The sequence below is a fragment of the Phodopus roborovskii genome, unplaced genomic scaffold (assembly GCF_943737965.1).
Source record: "Phodopus roborovskii unplaced genomic scaffold, PHOROB, whole genome shotgun sequence".
Classification (NCBI taxonomy): domain Eukaryota; kingdom Metazoa; phylum Chordata; class Mammalia; order Rodentia; family Cricetidae; genus Phodopus; species Phodopus roborovskii.
The window spans coordinates 9,468,541-9,485,000 of NW_026126638.1; the positions used below are offsets into that span (position 1 = coordinate 9,468,541).

Below are 16,460 nucleotides of genomic sequence, written 5' to 3' on the forward strand. Positions count from 1 at the left end.
GTGCACTTGTGGTATATACGTGTGTCCGTCCGTACGCAAAAATGAAATACTTCTTTTCCCTTTTTTTAATGAAAGACGAAGTCTTTTTGAATGTGCTGACATCCCCCGGTATTCCCAGCGGTGTGGAGTCAGTCTGGGGCAGGAGGATCACGAAAGTTTCTGGGCCTCTGGTTCAACAAACGTATTTTGTGCCAGCCCTTGGTTACAGATGGAAGATTCCTGTCTCAAAACAGGAGGAAAGACCAGGTCTTCCCAGGCTCACGTCCTAGCTGCTCTTAATTCATCGAGTGCAGACTAGAAATCACAGTGTACTCTAGGGCCTAGACTTGTTTGGCAGTTATCTGAGGGCTACACCCACAATTCAGGTCCAAGGCTGCAAAGCTCGGCCCACTCCAGACCTGCCAATCACTAGTCCTACAGTAAAGTATCTGACTAAGACTCATTCCGTTGAGCTCATTGGCAAGCAGTTTTAAATGGTCTGGGGAGATTTACGGAGCAGGAATGTGCTCAGGTCCCGTGTCTGCTCTGGAGGGATTGGAATAGGTGTGATGTCCTGGCTGAGCGCCACGCCCGCCCTGAAACTTCCTGGAGAAAAGGGTGCAGGCAAGCTGGGCTGTGGGGGCGTGGCGCGGCCGTGGGGCGTGGCTATGGCAGGAGGGGCGTGGCTCGGGGCGCGCCCTTGGCAGGAAGGAGCTAGGCGGGTGCGGAAGGCGGCCTAGCGCTAGAGTTGGTCGTCGGCTGCTTTCAGCATGGCTGCCCTCTGTCGGGGCTCAGAACTCGGTAAGGGCCGGCGGGTTGCTCGCCTTCGCTCGGTCGCGTGCTCGGGGAGGAGCGCGGGGGGGGGGGGGCGCCCCCAGGGCCGTCCCCGGTGGGCAGAGACCTGAACCAAGGCAAGGGATATCTCTGCTGCCTGGCTCTTTGCAGTCCTACCCATTTAAGCGGAAGCAAGGAGGTTAGACCTTGCCACTTTGTAGCTCTGTGGTCGCAAAGTAAACAAACTCCAGAGAAAAGCCTGACCCAGTACTTGTGCCATATACTGCCCTGTTCGCATATCCATACCCAGTTAGCTGCGCTGGTGGGAGAGTTGTCATGGCCTGCTAAAAGTTATTTCAGATGGCTTACAAAAACTGTACCCCTTAAAACCGCTTTTCTTCTTACTGATACTAGCTCAGATATTGCTGGGAAAGAAATCTTAAAAATCTGTAATTCAAACGTAGCCAAAAGGTAGCTGAGCCAATGCTAATGATTTATCTTTGTAGTTTGTTTTATATCCTGGACCCTATTAAGTCGTGTAATTGTGGATAAATTGTTCGCTTTCTTCTTAAGTGTCTTCATTGGTAAATAGTTATTAGGAAGTTACTGCTGTCCGAAGGCGGTTTCGATACTGCAAGGATTACTTGTAGCCTCTAGTCTATTTCTCTGCACTTAGTGTAGAATTCAAGTCACGATATTAACTTAGTGCATAAAGTTATGTTTGTTGGGGCTGATTTTGAGAAATTAGCTATAAGTAACATACATGGTTTCTTTTTTTCCCCCTTTAAAAGGGACTTGTTCTTTGAATAAACAGTCTAGACTTTCAAGTGTTTAGAGTTTTTACTGAATGGAAGGAAAGTGGTTAGCATGCATGACATCGAGTTTCTCTACTAGGTTCATTGCATTTTAGCCATTGCCCTTCAACTGAGCACACATGGAATTGGAAGAGCCTCCAAGATGGGCACTCCGGGTTGGGTGGGGTGCATCTGTGTCTGTGCACATGTAGAGGGTATGACATAGTCTCCCCCAAACAGTTACCTTAAACTTTCACATTTTCCTTTCAGGAGATGCAGTGAAACCATTTTTACTTCTCTTTTGCTTTGAGACAGGGTTTCTCTGTGTAGCCTTGGGTGTCGTGGAACTCATTCTAGAGACCAGGCTAGCCTCGAACTCACAGAGATCCACCTGCTTCTGCCTCCTGAGTGTTGGGATTAAAGGTGTCCACCACCATGCCCGGCTCATTTTTACTTCCTTACTTCGTTAAGTCCTCAGCTGGGCGTTGTGGCACACACTTGTCACCCCAGTATGGATGTGTGCCAGGCCAGCCTGGACTATATAAGATCTTTCTCAAAAAGCATTAAAAAAAAAGCACCTTTCATTTGCTGAAAAGTAACAGTGTAGACAGAAATGGCTGCCGTTTAGAATAATGATGATGATAATAATAATAAATATGCTCATTCCCCCATTTTCATTTCTCTTACTGTTCTTGTAGTTGCAAAAGTCCTTACCTGCTGTGGCAGCAACCCTTGGCTTTAATCTAAACCTCCAAAGTAATCAGATGAATTGTATATGCACCAGGGGAAAAAGTGCTCTCTATTAATCCCAACCTTGCTTTAATTGATGATTTTTTGTGGTTTTTGCTGAACCATTGTTAACTTTTAAAAGAAATTAGCATTATTTAAACACATTTTATTGCACAATTTTAGAAAATGCAGTTATCACCTGAGATTTTTCAGAAAGCATTGATCAGTGTTGTTATTATTTTTTTAATTTGTGTTCTCCTTTGCCTGTGTGTACCATACGCCTGCAGTGCCTTCGGAGGCCAGAAGAGGGCATCCAACCCCCTGGGATTGGTGCTTTGGATGCTCTGTGGCTGCCCTGTGGGAATTGAACTCAGGTCCTTTGGAAGAGCAACTAGTGATCATAAGTGCTGAGATGTCTCTCCAGCCTTTAATCCAGATTTTAAAAGTTGCACTTACACTGTGTGTGTGTGTGTGTGTGTGTGTGTGTGTGTGTGTGTGTGTGTTGGGGAGGGCGGGTGACATGCCACCACTCACCTCTGGAGGTCAGGGTAGCTTCCTCACATTCAAACTCCGGTTGTCCAGCATGGCCCTAAGTGTCTTCACCCACTGAGCCATCTGCCTGGCTGTGAACTTGATTTTTATGAGAACTCTGCAAGGAAAGTTGCTTCCCAGCATGGCATTTGGCCGTGTGAAAGTTTTCCCATATGGCTGCCCTGTTTGTGTTAGAAGACGGACGTCCAGCTGTCTGTCTGAGTCTGGGTAGTTCACTGTGCCGGCTACCTTTGTTCATTCCTCCAGGCTCTGTTCTCATATTCTAGACTTTTCCTTTAAATGTTGGTGTTCATAAGCATGGCTTATCCTTAGTTCCCTAGGTAACTTAGGTGGACGCCGGCCTCACAATATGGAGTGACGGATAAGTTGTGAACTACTTAGTGTTTGGGGTACTTGTCCGTGTGTGGGCAGGTGCTGTGAGTACTGTGCCTTCCTAGTTTTGAATGTCATGCAAAGGCAGTTTGATCACTTCTGACTTTAAAGATATCTCACACTTATGAGACGAATAGGTTGACAGTGGCTTATCTTAGTTAGAGTTTCTATTTCTGTGATGAAATACCATAACCAAAAACAAGTTGGGGAGAAAAGGGTTTGTTTCCCTTACCCTTCTGATTACGGTCTTTGGAGGACAGCAGGAAAGGATTCAAACTGGGTGGGAACCCGGAGGTAGGAGCTGAGGCAGAAGCCATGGAGGGTGCAGTTTACTGGCCTGCTCCCCATGGCTTGCTCAGCCTGCTGTCTTATAAGACCCAGGACCATCAGCCCAGGGGTGGCACCTCCTCAGATGACTCTGGCTAATGGCAAATTGACATAAAGCTAGCCAGCACAAACTTCCTTTCAAGGTCATGCATGCATCTTGGGAGGCATCTGGAAAGTGGGGAGTGTGTGCTAGGGACATTTTAGTAACATCTTGCTTTATGTCTCTCTGTTCCTGTTAAGGGAAAAAAAAAAATTAAAAAGATCTTAGTTGAGAGGAAGAGGGCACAGTTACTAACGAGATGGATGTATCCACAATTGAGGGTATTTGGAACCCAGAGTGATCTTGGTGGGGCACAAAAGAACCCTTGGGTGAAGCCAGAGTAGCTCTGGATGGGCACTCTTTGTCTGAGAAGGGCATTCCAGAACTCAAACCCTGGCAGGAAGCTCACTTGGTTTTCGTTCTACAAAGGTGGTGACTGTGCCCTTCCCCCATTTGCTGTGGCCCAGCTTCATCATTTTTTGAGATTGGCTGCTTATCTTTTTATTTATTCTTTGTGTCATTCACATCTTACCACCTGACCCCTCCTCCCCCCATACAACAAAATAAAATTTAAGAAAAAAAAGGGAAAATCTTGTCTGGAAGCTTCTGTGTAGTACAGTGAGTCAGGCAGTGGACCCCTTTATCCATACATGGCAGGTACAGATGTATGGATTCGAGGGGTCTAATCTATTCTGCTTTTATGTGTATGGGTGTTTTGCCTGCATATATGTGTGTATGCCATGTACATTCCTGGTACCCTTGGAAGCTGACCCCCCCCCCCCCCGAACTGAAGCTTCAGACAGTAGTGAGCCACAATGTGGGTGCTGAGACTAGAACTCGGGTCCTGTGAAAGAGCAGGCATTGTTCTTAACCACTGAGATATCTCACCAGCCCAATAAAAAAAAAAATCTTAAAACTCAGCAACAGAAAAGATTGTAAATGTGATATCCACTTAGCTTCCATTTATATTTTATCTTTTTTTAATTGGTGATTTTGAGATGGCATTTTTTAAAAAAAAATTAAGATATATTGTCTTTTATTTTAGTTTCATTTATGTATATGGGAGTTTATCTGTGTTTGTGTACCACATGGGTGCCTGGTACCCATGGATCCCATGGACCATCAGTCCAGGGGTGGCACTTGTGTTACAGACAGTTCTGAGCTGACATGGGAATTTAACCAGATCCGCTGGAAGAGCAGCCAGTGCTCTTAACCACTGAGCCATCTCTCCAGTCCCTGAGGTGGTCTTACATGTTCTAGTTTGGCCTAGAACCCTTTGTGGTTGAGTGTAACCTAGAACTCCCAATCCTCCAGCCTCTACCTCCCAAGTGCTAGGATTATAGGCATGGCTGGCTTAGACTGATGGGGAAATGAATTATGTCAAAACAGAGTGCTCTTTGCTTTTTGTCTTCGTAGGCGCGTGTGGAAGAATCAGGGACCTAGGGAGCTCATCTCTTCCTTCCCGTGTCTGGACTCTGGATGCTGTGTGCATGGTGTTTTCTTTACCTGCGTGGCCTCCATGCTCCACTCTGGGCTTGTGCTCTGTCCCAAATGTGTGCTTCAAATGCCTATCTGTCCACCTCCTTTCTTATCTGTATGCCGGTGGTTTAGGGCAGTAGTCTAAGGAAGGAAGGGGAAGGGAACCAAAGCGCACTTTAAATATGTAATCCTATGCACAGATATTTTGAGAGTCCTAGGCGGAATGCTGATGTTCTGTGGCTTGCTAACATCGCGCCCCAGGGAATTGATCCCAGGGGAGCCTGGCTTGTTCTTTGATCTCTCAGAGCAGCACATCACTCAGGTGTTTGCTTGGCATGCCTGAAGCCCTAGGTTCAGTTCCAGTACTGTGATTCGATCCCAGTTCTCAGAGGTGGGGCAAGAAGATGAACAGTTTCTAGGCCTGCCTGGGATACATGAGACCTGTCTCAAAGCTAAACGGAGCAAAACCACCATCAACAAAATCGTACTCAGGGGGTGTGGTTAAAGAAACTGCCAACATGAACGATCCATTATTAGGGGTGTTTTTTTTTTTTTTTTTTTTTTTTTTTTTTTAATTGTGATTAAGAGAGAGAAAATATCCAGGCACCTGGAAGAGTCTAGAGCAGAGAGCAACGAAAGCCGAGTGGACATGGCCAGGGCTAGGGGAGCAGAGAGAATGGTGGAGACAGGGAGAGCAGGAGAGAGAGGGAGCTTAGGGAGAGTGGAGAGCAAGAGGCCAGAGGATGCGCAGCTGCAGGGATGGATGCCCCTGGGCTGGAGGGGGGTAGGGATGGATGCCCCTGGGCTGGAGGGGGGTAGGGATGGATGCCCCTGGGCTGGAGGGGGTAGGGGTGGATGCCCCTGAGCTGGAAGGGCTAGGGATGGATGCCCCTGGGCTGGAGGGGGTAGGGATGGATGCCCCTGGGCTGGAGGGATAGGGATGGATGCCCCTGGGCTGGAGGGAGTAGGGATGGATGCCCCTGGGCTGGAGGGGGTAGGGATGGATGCCCCTGGGCTGGAGGGGGGTAGGGATGGATGCCCCTGGGCTGGAGGGATAGGGATGGATGCCCCTGAGCTGGAGGGGGTAGGGATGGATGCCCCTGGGCTGGAGGGGGTAGGGATGGATGCCCCTGGGCTGGAGGGGGGTAGGGATGGATGCCCCTGGGCTGGAGAGGGGTAGGGATGGATGCTCCTGGGCTGGAGGGGCTAGGGATGGATGCCCCTGGGCTGGAGGGGGTAGGGATGGATGCCCCTGGGCTGGAGAGGGTAGGGCAGCAGAGGAGGTGAGAAGGGTAGGATGCTAGTGTGGACCTTGAAATGCATAACAGAGATTTGTGATAATGAGTGAGCCTGGAGGCCAGCATGGGCTTTGACATTCTGAGAGCCATGTTTCCCTTCTGCCAGAGGTAAGGGAAATGACTCCTTTTGGGGGACAGAAGACCTGTTTGACAAGTTCCTGAGGAATGCTGGCATATACCTAACTGCCAGACATCCTTCTGTAGTCCAGCTTGAGCTCATTTCTGGGTATTTCAGCTGGCCCAGAGCTAATGTGGGATTACAGGAAGGGATGGATCGCAGAAATCCAGGGGAGGTTTTCTCCGTAAGCCTGTTTCTGTGGGGATAGTTTGCGCACAGGGATGGAGAGAAAGCAGCCTACATGGCTTCTTCAAACACAGGAACACAGATGTTCAGATTTCTAGTGTACTTTATTCTGTTGGAGTGGATACTGAAGAGGGCAGACATGATCTAATTCTGTGTATGGATCACACAGTGTATGGTGATCGAATATTCGTGTATTTTAAGTAGGGTGTCCTTTTCTGAACACCTTTATTTTGCTTTTGAAGTCTGTTGCCATTTGTAAGCATACCCAGTGAAACTGTCTTTTATTAGTCTGATAGTTTTGATAAATAGAAAACTATAAAATAATAATTGGAGTTGTGAAATTATATCATTAAAAGACCTCTCTGGTACCTGCTCTGCTGGAACACTGATTTTTTTTTTTTTTTCCTTTTTAAAAAAGTACCTAAGCCCTGTGGATTTTAATTATTAGGAGGAAAGACAAACTTCAGGCCCTCATTGAAAATGGGCTGCCTCTGCCAGGAAAGAAAGATTGCTAAATGAGACAGCAGCCAAAGCCCTTGAGGACACGATTGAAGCATGTCACTAGAAATGGTTTAAGTGGAGAGTTCTGGCCCTTTTAAAACATTGCCTGTCGCTCGAGGATTGGGTCACCTTGAAATGTGTTCATCTTTGAATTAAAGGCTTGAAAAGGCGCTTTGAAAATTTCAGTCGACTTTGGTGTGTGTTGTGAGCGTCTGTGGCTGTACCTCTCCTCCGCCTGCCTCACCGCAACAGTCAGTTCCCTGGAAACCAAAGTGGCCGCACGAGGAGGATAAATGTTTCATCTCTGCGCCAGCCGTACAGTTTCTAAAATGCTGAGACACTCACATCCCAACTCCTTGTTCTCTGTAACTCAGGCTCTCCGCCAAAGAAATGCCAGGCAGAGAAGTAGCTGCTGGTAATTGCTCCCTGAAATGACTCTGCTAGGTTAGTGCCAGGGTTGTTGTGGACTCTACTTACTGATGCCAAGTCGTGGTCTTAAAGGGAGGAGAACTATGGAAATTATCTGATCAGAACCCTGATTCAGAGAAGCTTTTCAGTGCAATACCTGGGGCCCTGCTGACGTCCTCGCAGTTCTGAGTAGGGGTGTGTGGGAATGTGCTTAGTTCATTCACATATCTACAGCCAGGTCGGAAAGAGCTTCAGGGAAAAGGCACTGGCCACACAAGCCTCAAGGCCTGATTCAGTCCTGGGAACCTATGTGAAAACCCCACAGGCATGTACCTGTAATCCCAGCACTCCTCCTGTGTGATGGGAGGTGGAGGCAGGGGAATTGCCCAGAACCTCAGGGGCCAGCTGACCCTAAGAATTCAGCATGGCAGAAATTAGCACCTGCTTCAAGGCGGAAGGAGAGAGCCACAGTACACATGTGCTTCTCACGGGTACACGTGGCTACTCACAGGCACACGCAGAAGTCATCGAAAAAGATGAAAATGGTTGCCACTTAGCAGGGCTTTCTATATTCTGTTACGAGTTTTTGAAATAGTTTGTGTAGCCCAGGCTATCTTGGAGCTTACAACCGTCCTGCCTCCTGGCTGCTGAGGTTACAGGCCAGCGCCACTCCTGACGCTTTTAAAGAGTGGAATACCGATTACCTGAATAGAAACAGTGCCTAGGGCTGGCTGAAGCAATTGATCTGATAACAGTAAGGATTCTTCAGTGTCCTAAGTGTGTACGATGTGGGTATACCAGTCAGAGAATGGCATCGTATCCCTGGTGTGGCCTGCTCAAATGTCATTACCTTGAAGACCTCTGGGACTTTGGGTTAATAATCTGTCTGGACCAAGGTGACTGGAAAAGTGGGAATTAGACTTGTCCAGAAAAGGGTCTCACACCCTGTGGGGACTCTCTGTTTCTCTCTTGTTTATCTGTTCTTAAAACAATCTTCCACCCGTTGAGTAATCGATTGGTGTAGAAAAGGACGGGTCTGGAGATGCCACTTGCATACCTATGTGTCATCATCCCTAACACTTCTTTACCTAGTCGTCCTCTGCGCTGCTCCCTTTAAAAACCACAGCAGCCACCCTCACAGGCCACCCTGAAACCAGGCACCTGTGGAGCGGGCATCAGAGAATCTCTGTTGTCTAGATGCACTGATGTCTGCCCTAGGTGCCCGAAGTCTGTCCTAGAGGCACCGAAGTGTCTCTGTGAAGGGTGAAGGTGGCCTTGACCTGGAACAGAGACTTTTGTGCCCTGGTTTGTCCTTTCCTAGTCTGTAAAGTGATCGCGCTTGGTATGACATTGGTGCCACTGCGGTGGCAGATGTTAATAATGGAGGAAGTTATGCTCGTGGGGACCTGGGCATTTTTGTGACTTAGGCTCTGTTTTTGAAGAATCTAAAGCTACTCTAAAAATTATCTTCATCAGGACAAAAGCCAGTGTGCACAATCTCCGACACTTCAAAAACTGGTCAGTGGCCACGTGGCCCCTTCAGTGGCCGTTCATGTAGCCATGCTTGTCCTTTGCGCTTCCGTGACTGGCTGGTGCAGATCCGTCGGCTTTCTAGACGGAGTTCCAGTGACACAGTACTGCATCGCCCTTCTTGCTAGGTGTCTCATAAATGTCAGTGCTTGCTCTTCCTTAGTTTATGTCCGCTTTATTTTTTGAGACAGGGTCTCCACTGGACCCGGGCCTCAGCATTCAGCTAGAGTAGGTGAGCAGTGCGATTTGGCAGGCCCCGGCTTCCCCTTGGTTAGGATGCTCAGAACTGGGATTGCAGGTGCATGGCAGCACTTGTCTGGTCTCGTGTGCAGAGTCTGGACTCAGGTCCTTAGACTTGCAAAGCCAGCGCTTCACTGACCAGCTGAGCGCGGGGCCTCTGTTTTATATTTATCCCTCTGCCCAACAGAGCACTGATTATAGTCTTAACGTTTGCTTCCATTAAAGACAGGGTGAGGGCCCACTCCTCCTCCTGCTATTCCCAGGCATGTGCAAATGTGAGACCTGAAGCACGTGATGCTGTCCATGTGTGGTTCCAGCGCTTGGTCCACCCCAGGGAAGGCCTCATTTTACTGACATCCTTGTGTTTTGTTTTTTTGTTTTTTTTTTTGTTTGTTTGTTTGTTTGTTTTTTTGGTTTTTGTTTTGTTTTGTTTTCTTGGTTTTTTGAGATAGTGTTTCTCTGTGTAACAGCCCTGGCTGCCCTGGAGTTCACTCTGTAGACCAGACTGTTCTCAGACTCATAGAGATCTGCCTGCCTTTGTCTCCTGAGTGCTGGGATTAAAGAAATTCATCACCATGCTTGACTTGTTCTTTTCAGTTTATTTTCAAATTGAATAAATTGCATTTATCTTTACAAATCTTTTAAAAATTCGGTTCCTTTATAATATACTACATTTCATATAAAGCATATACTATTTCTGAAATATTTTTGAAGTGTGTGTGTGTGTGTCTGTGTGTGAGTGTGTCTGTGTGTGAGTGTGTGTGTGTGTGTGTGTGAGTGTGTGTATGTGTCTGTGTGTGAGTGTGTGTGCGCGCGAGCGTGTGTTGGTTTGGGAGCACACATGCAGATGCCCACAAAGACCAGAGGCACTGGATGGGCTGGAGCAGGAGTTCCAGGCAGTTGTGGATCTTCTGACCTGGGTGGTGGGACTCCATCCCTGGTTCTCCAGGACAGCAGTTAGAACAGCAGTACATACTCCTAACTGCCAAGCCGTCTGTCTCTCCAGCCCCACTGCGGTGACTTTTTATATGACCTTTTAGACGTGACTTTGGCGTGGGAATCCAGTGACCTGAGTTTCCCTTGCTGGCTGGTACTGTGTGACCTTGCACTTGTAATTGAGTCTCTGGGCTTCCGTGTCCTCCATCTGCAGTTCCCCCCTAGAGGATTAACTTAGGTCACCCCTAAATTGATGAGCCATGTCAGCTTCTGTATTTCCTCTGCAATGCCAGCCCTCATGATCTGCAGCCCTTGCCGGCACCCTCGGTCTCCACCGGTCTCCTGAAGTACTCTGCCTCTCTGTGGTGCCCAGTTTGTTGATGTTTACCTTCCTGTGGGTAGACTCTGTTTGCTACGCATCTCTGTCTCTCACATCACACAGAACAATACCTTCCCTGACACAACTTTGTGTGTGTGTGTGTGCCCAGATTCCCATTGTATCCCAGGTGGACCTCGAGCTCTGTATGTAGCTGAAAATGGTCTTCAAGTTCAGATACTTCTGTCTCCTGGGATTTATACGTGGAGTGCATGCCTAGTTTTGTGGTGCTGACACCAGGCCTGGGCTTCCTGCATGCAAGGCAAGCATCCTACCAGCTGAACTACAACGGCAGTCTCCCAGCACAGCCTGGCTGATGTCTCCAGCCCATGTATCCCCTTTTTCTGTGGCCCGTTGGGTCCCAGTCCTGCTCCTGCTCTTAGCTCTCTATCCCATCACATGCGCACTGTGCTCTTCCGGCCATCGTGGACTTTGGGACAAGCTGCCACTGTTTGAAATGCCTACGAACCCCGTCAGCTGTGCTAGTGGCCTTGGAAGGTCAACTTAAATCCTCACCTTCGTGAACGTTCTTTTTGCCTTTTTCTTATTCCTGGGCTGAAACTGAGGGCTTCCTGTATGGGAGGCAGGCACTCTGCCTACTGAGCTATTTCCTGGTCTCTTATACAGAGATTCAAAGCAAAGAATTGCTTTAAAATTCAACTATTTTTGCGCTTAGCTCTGGGGTAATGCAGGGACATTCTTTGACAGGAAAGTGAGGGTGTGTGGTTCGCCCTGTTGAATTGCTAGTGTCAGCTGATGTTAGGGACAGCGCTCAGGAGGTGGGGAGTTTTACTTTTGGATGCACCGGCCTCTTGTTATCCTGTATCCCACCCCTTAGTAACTGTGTGGGAGTAATAGACCGTTTGGTCCCCACTAAAGTGAGAAAGACTGACAGTCTAAAGAGCTACTTTTCCTTGAAGAGGCCTTAAAAGGCTGCAGACAAAGGACACTTTTGTGGTCCAGCTTAACACATTAACTGAAGGGAGCATGTGGTGTGGGGACCCTGCCTGCCTGCTCTTTCTGGAACTGTCCAGTCTTCATTGCACACACAATCTTAATGGCTTTCCCCTCAGCTTCCTGTCTCTGCAGCTATGAAACCCTGCCCTGCAGACTGGAGCTGGTTTCTCTGTGAGTGTGGAACAAAACCCAGCTGGTCACATGACTTCCACCCCACCTCGGGGTTCACTGGGTCAGCAGCCAGCAGCCAGCATCTTTTCAGTTACTGTCACAATAAGGCAAGGGAACTTCTGCATGGGTCGTCTAATGACCTTATGGAGGGGCAGTGCTTTAGGGTTTCTGATGACTGTCACGGAGCATCTGAAAGCTCGGGAAACTAGCCCGCTGTGTCAAAACCTATGCTACCAAGAACTTGCTCCTAAGGAGAGCTGTGGGAGACGAGGTGCTTCTGGAAAGAGTTTTGAATTAGCACCCAGCAGGTAGCAATTTCTACTCCAGTTCAGTCCAGGGACATACTCCGAGGCAGTCACTGTGTCAGCCTGCAGCAGAGGCTGCTAGGTTTGTGTGGGAAACTAATGTTCCCTCAAGGCCTGTCTGTTTACAGTCATGATTTTAGCACATGTTAGCTGCCTGCTGTTGAAGGGGTCCTATCTTCCAGTGTGCTTTGTGTGTGTGTATGCTTGTGTGTGTGCATGTACGTTTGTGTGTGCAAGCATATATATGTGTGTGTGCATGTGTGTATACGTCTGTGTGAGCATCTGTATGTGCGAATACATGTGTGTGCATATATATGTGTGTGCGCATGTGTGTATATGTCTGTGTGTGTACATATGTGTGTGTGCATGTGTGTATATGTCTGTGTGTACATGTGTATGTGTCTTTGTGTGTGCATGTGTATGCATGTAGTTAAGCACAGATCAAGGCATGCCTGTAGAGCATCAGTCTGGTGAGTTGGCATCTAGAGATCATTCTGTGATTTCTTGTAAGTCACAGGGTAGTGGATGGCATAAGACATGTGTCACATGTCCAGTCAGTGCAGCTTCTCTTTCGGAATGTAGCTCAGTTTGGCCTCGAAGGGAAACCTCATACCCCAGTCTGAGAACTTGTTTGTGTATTTGTAGACTGCTCTGTTTAAACTTAACTGTGAGTAAAGTATGGGCTCTGAAGGGTGGTAACTCTGTTAATTAAATGTATCCCAGCCCCTGTTTTGAAAGGAAATTGGGGTGTGCCCCTATGTGTGTGTGCATATATGTATGTGTGCAAGCGTGAACGCATGTACTTGTGTGTGCGTCTGTTCGTCGCTATTTCTAAGAGGCCAGAGGTTGTCATCCAGTCTCTTCCTAGATCACACTCCACATTATGTCTTGAGATGGGATCTTGACTGAGCTGACCAGAGTGATGGGCCTGCAATCTGCAATCTGTAGGCTTCTTCCTGTCTCCTCCTCCCCAGAGCTAGGGTGCCTGGCACATGCTGCCAGGCCCAGCTTTTTTTTTTTTTTTTTTTTTTTTTTTTTTTAAAGATTTATTTATTGTGTTTACAATGCTCTGCTTACATGTCTGCTTCAACACCAGAAGAGGGCACCAGACCGGATTACAGATGGCTGTGAGCCACCATGTGGTTGCTGGGAATTGAACTCAGGACCTTTGGAAGAGTAACCAGTGCTCTTAACCTCTGAGCCATCTCTCCAGCCCCCAGGCCCAGCTTTTTATGTAGGTGCTGGGAATCTAAGCCTGAGCCTTGTTCCCAGAGAATCCCATGGCCTGGGCTTTAGATCCTGTTTCTTCTGCCTACCATTTTTTGAATCACGAGTGAAAGCTAGCTAGGTCGTAGAGTAACTGTGGAGACTACAAACAAGTAGGATGGATAGGCACGAGCTGCCTGATGTGTGAACACAAGAACTCCATCCGTTATCCAAGTGCTCAGGTGCTCTGACCTGCAGGGTCACAAGTAGGTATCTTGGACAGAGATGCTTGCTGATAGATATAGAACATGAGCTTGGGAGGGAAAAACCCCATAGTGTTCTGGGATGTGGTAGGAGTTCAAATTAGACACATATGTGATACCTTCAAGCGGGTTTGCTTTCCTTCCTATGGAAATGTGACTGGCGGTGGTTATCGTGGGGTTCCACCCTCTCCTAGGATCTTATCCACCCCAGAGTTTTTTTTTCTTGATCAGCAACTGTGTACCTTTTACGTTTCTATGATCAAGATACCTGGAAGAAACCTCATGAGTGGAGAAGCATTAAAGTTTACTGTGCATGGAGAAGATATGACCGAATGCCATCTGGCTGCGTACTTGTGCATACTTGTGAGAGAGGAGGCAAGGTTGGTGCAGCCTTTGGAGGCCTGCCTCCTTAACTCTTTTCAGCCAGCTCCACCGCCTTTAAAAATAGCCCTGTAAACTGGGGACAGAGGACTCAGGCCACAAGCTTGTGGGGGACAGTCTGGGTTCACATCCCATGTTGAGTGAAGTGGCATCTAACATTTGAGTTCCTGGCTTCGGCGTCCAGGTACGATCCCTTATAAGGAGGGGGTCTCACTCTCTCTCGGGTGGTGGCCTGAGCATCCTGCATTGCAGCATCCTGCACCTCCAGGGGCAGAAGGCAGAGTCAGCTATTTACCTTCATGGTGTGAGTGCTCCCCAAATAAGTATCTGTTATCCTTTTACTCAGGTGCTCATGGACTTCTTTAACCCGACTTCAGTTGAGTGTCTTTGAAAATTAGTCAATTACCAAATTATAGTGTGTTTATTCAGTTGGATTCATTGGTGCCATATTGTCACCTTTTAAGGTATATAACCAGAGGTACATGTGTTCTAGCTTCCTTTCTGTGGCTGTGATAAACGCTCTGATTAAAAGTGGCTTTGGGAAGGAAAAGCTTCATCTCAGCTTACAGATTATAGCCCATCATGGAGGGATATCAGGGTAGGAACTTGAGGAGAATGCTGCTTCCTGGTTCACCCAGGCCCATACTCAGCCAGCTTTCTTGTGTATCCCAGGACCACTGGCTAAGGGATGGTGCCACCCACAGTGGACTGAGCCCCCTCCAACAATGAACAATAAAGACATCCCTCCATAGACTTGTCTGCAGGCCAGTCTGATCTGGCCTGTCCCTTAATTGAGATCCCCTTCTTAGGCAACTCTAGGCTGTGGTAAGTTGACAGTTAAAGCTAACTAAGACATGATTACTTATAAATACTTATATAAATATAAATAAATAAATGACTTCAAAATTCAAATTTTGAATATGAATCTTAATTAGAAATACTAGTGATTCTCAGTAGGTCATTTAAAAACTATTTGATGGAAGTGTCAGGGATAATATGAAGTCACAAAGTTTAGGAAATGAATGATAATACCTTCGTAAGATCTTATTCAAAGTCCTATATAAGATACTTTCATGGATCTTAAACTTAAAAGTGGTTGCTCCTGGGAGAGGTTATGAATTATCATAAATTCATGGCAAAGAACAATGGAGTTGTCCTGAAATGAGACACATGGGGTAGTGTGTGGTCAGAGCAGGCCGTTGAGTACTAGGTGGTGGCCATACATCTAATGAGGAATAAGTGCAGGGTGACGTGGTCATTAATTTCCACCTGCATGGCTAGTAATTTCTAGTGTCTTATCCTTACCCAAGGAGACTATTATTATTGTTAGCCCTGTTCTGGAGCATTTAAACAGGAGTTATCATATTTTCACAGAATTAACTTTATGCAGGTCTATTGCAACATGTAAGTTAGCTTTTGGGACTTAGGAGCCTGCACAGAGATAGCAGCTTCATGCATGGTTCATATTGACTGATAGCACTGGGGGACAGACATGTCACAGCCACACTTTAGGAAGTGCCATCAGGTTTCGTTGCAGAGTCTTTTATCAGGAGGGAAGTGTGAAACAGGCTTTCTCTGAAGCTCTGGGCGCCTAGAATAGTCACTCAAATATTTACAAAGGGCATCAACAGGATGCCAGAGTTATCCAGCCACTTGAATTTCCCTGTGATCTAATGCTATTCTCTCTCTCTCTCTCTCTCTCTCTCTCTCTCTCTCTCTCTCTCTCTCTCTTCCTCCCTCTCCTCCTCTCCCTCTCTCCCTCTCAACAGAGTTTCTCTCTATAGCCCTGGCCAGCCTATAACTTGCTATGTTGAATAGGCTGGCCTTGAACTCACAGAGATCTGCTTCCCCTGCTAACTGAGTGCTGGGATTAAAGGCTTGTGCCACCAGCCTGGCCTGGTAATTTTTTTCTGGCCACTCACCACATTTAGAAACTTGGGGAAGCTCCTGTCAGTAGTTTTTCTAGAGCACATTTGTGGGAAGATTACTGAGCTAGGGATGTAGCTCAGTGGTAGAGCACTTGCTAACATACCAATCTGCAATTCCAAGGCAAAGCCACAGCAGCAACAAACCCTACATGTTTGGAAATGCAAATACAGTTTACTAATTCTGTTACCAACTTCTTATGTGGTCACTGGATAGGCACATGAGAGAATGAGCAATATTTAAATTGGTCGTTTATCTAGATGAAGGCAATACTTCAGAGTTTTAAGTGGTTATTATCTTCAGAATATGTGTTCAATTCTTTAGGCTCCATCTTGACAAACAGGCAAGTTTTGAAATAGCTACCTTGATTTTCAACAGCTTAAGTCTTCCTGTAGTCAGTGTTAGCCCTTTGCTTTCGGAGATACAAGCTTATAAAACGTGCAAATTACAGATATTCAATCTTCCTGAGCAATGGAAATTTGCAGTTACATTTTTCTTGAAACACACTTTTTGAGGCTGCTGGTAGGGGTGTGTGTATGTATCCAATATTGAAAAGCCTGGCCTGAAGTAACTCATTCCACAATTGCGGAGTAAATGGATGGTAACAGCCTG

The 16,460-nt window shown here is 47.1% G+C and overlaps 1 protein-coding gene across 2 annotated transcripts in view; it reads left to right on the top strand.

The window, feature by feature from the left end:
- The first annotated feature begins 683 nt into the window (after nt 1-683).
- Nucleotides 684-16,460, top strand: part of Dera (deoxyribose-phosphate aldolase) — a 79,240-nt gene continuing 63,463 nt past the window's right edge. For both annotated transcript variants that reach the window (XM_051173101.1, XM_051173100.1), the window contains exon 1: nt 684-780. In XM_051173101.1, coding sequence (XP_051029058.1) covers nt 750-780 — 31 coding nt within the window. In that variant the 5' untranslated portion in view covers nt 684-749. The remainder of the gene's footprint in view (nt 781-16,460) is intronic.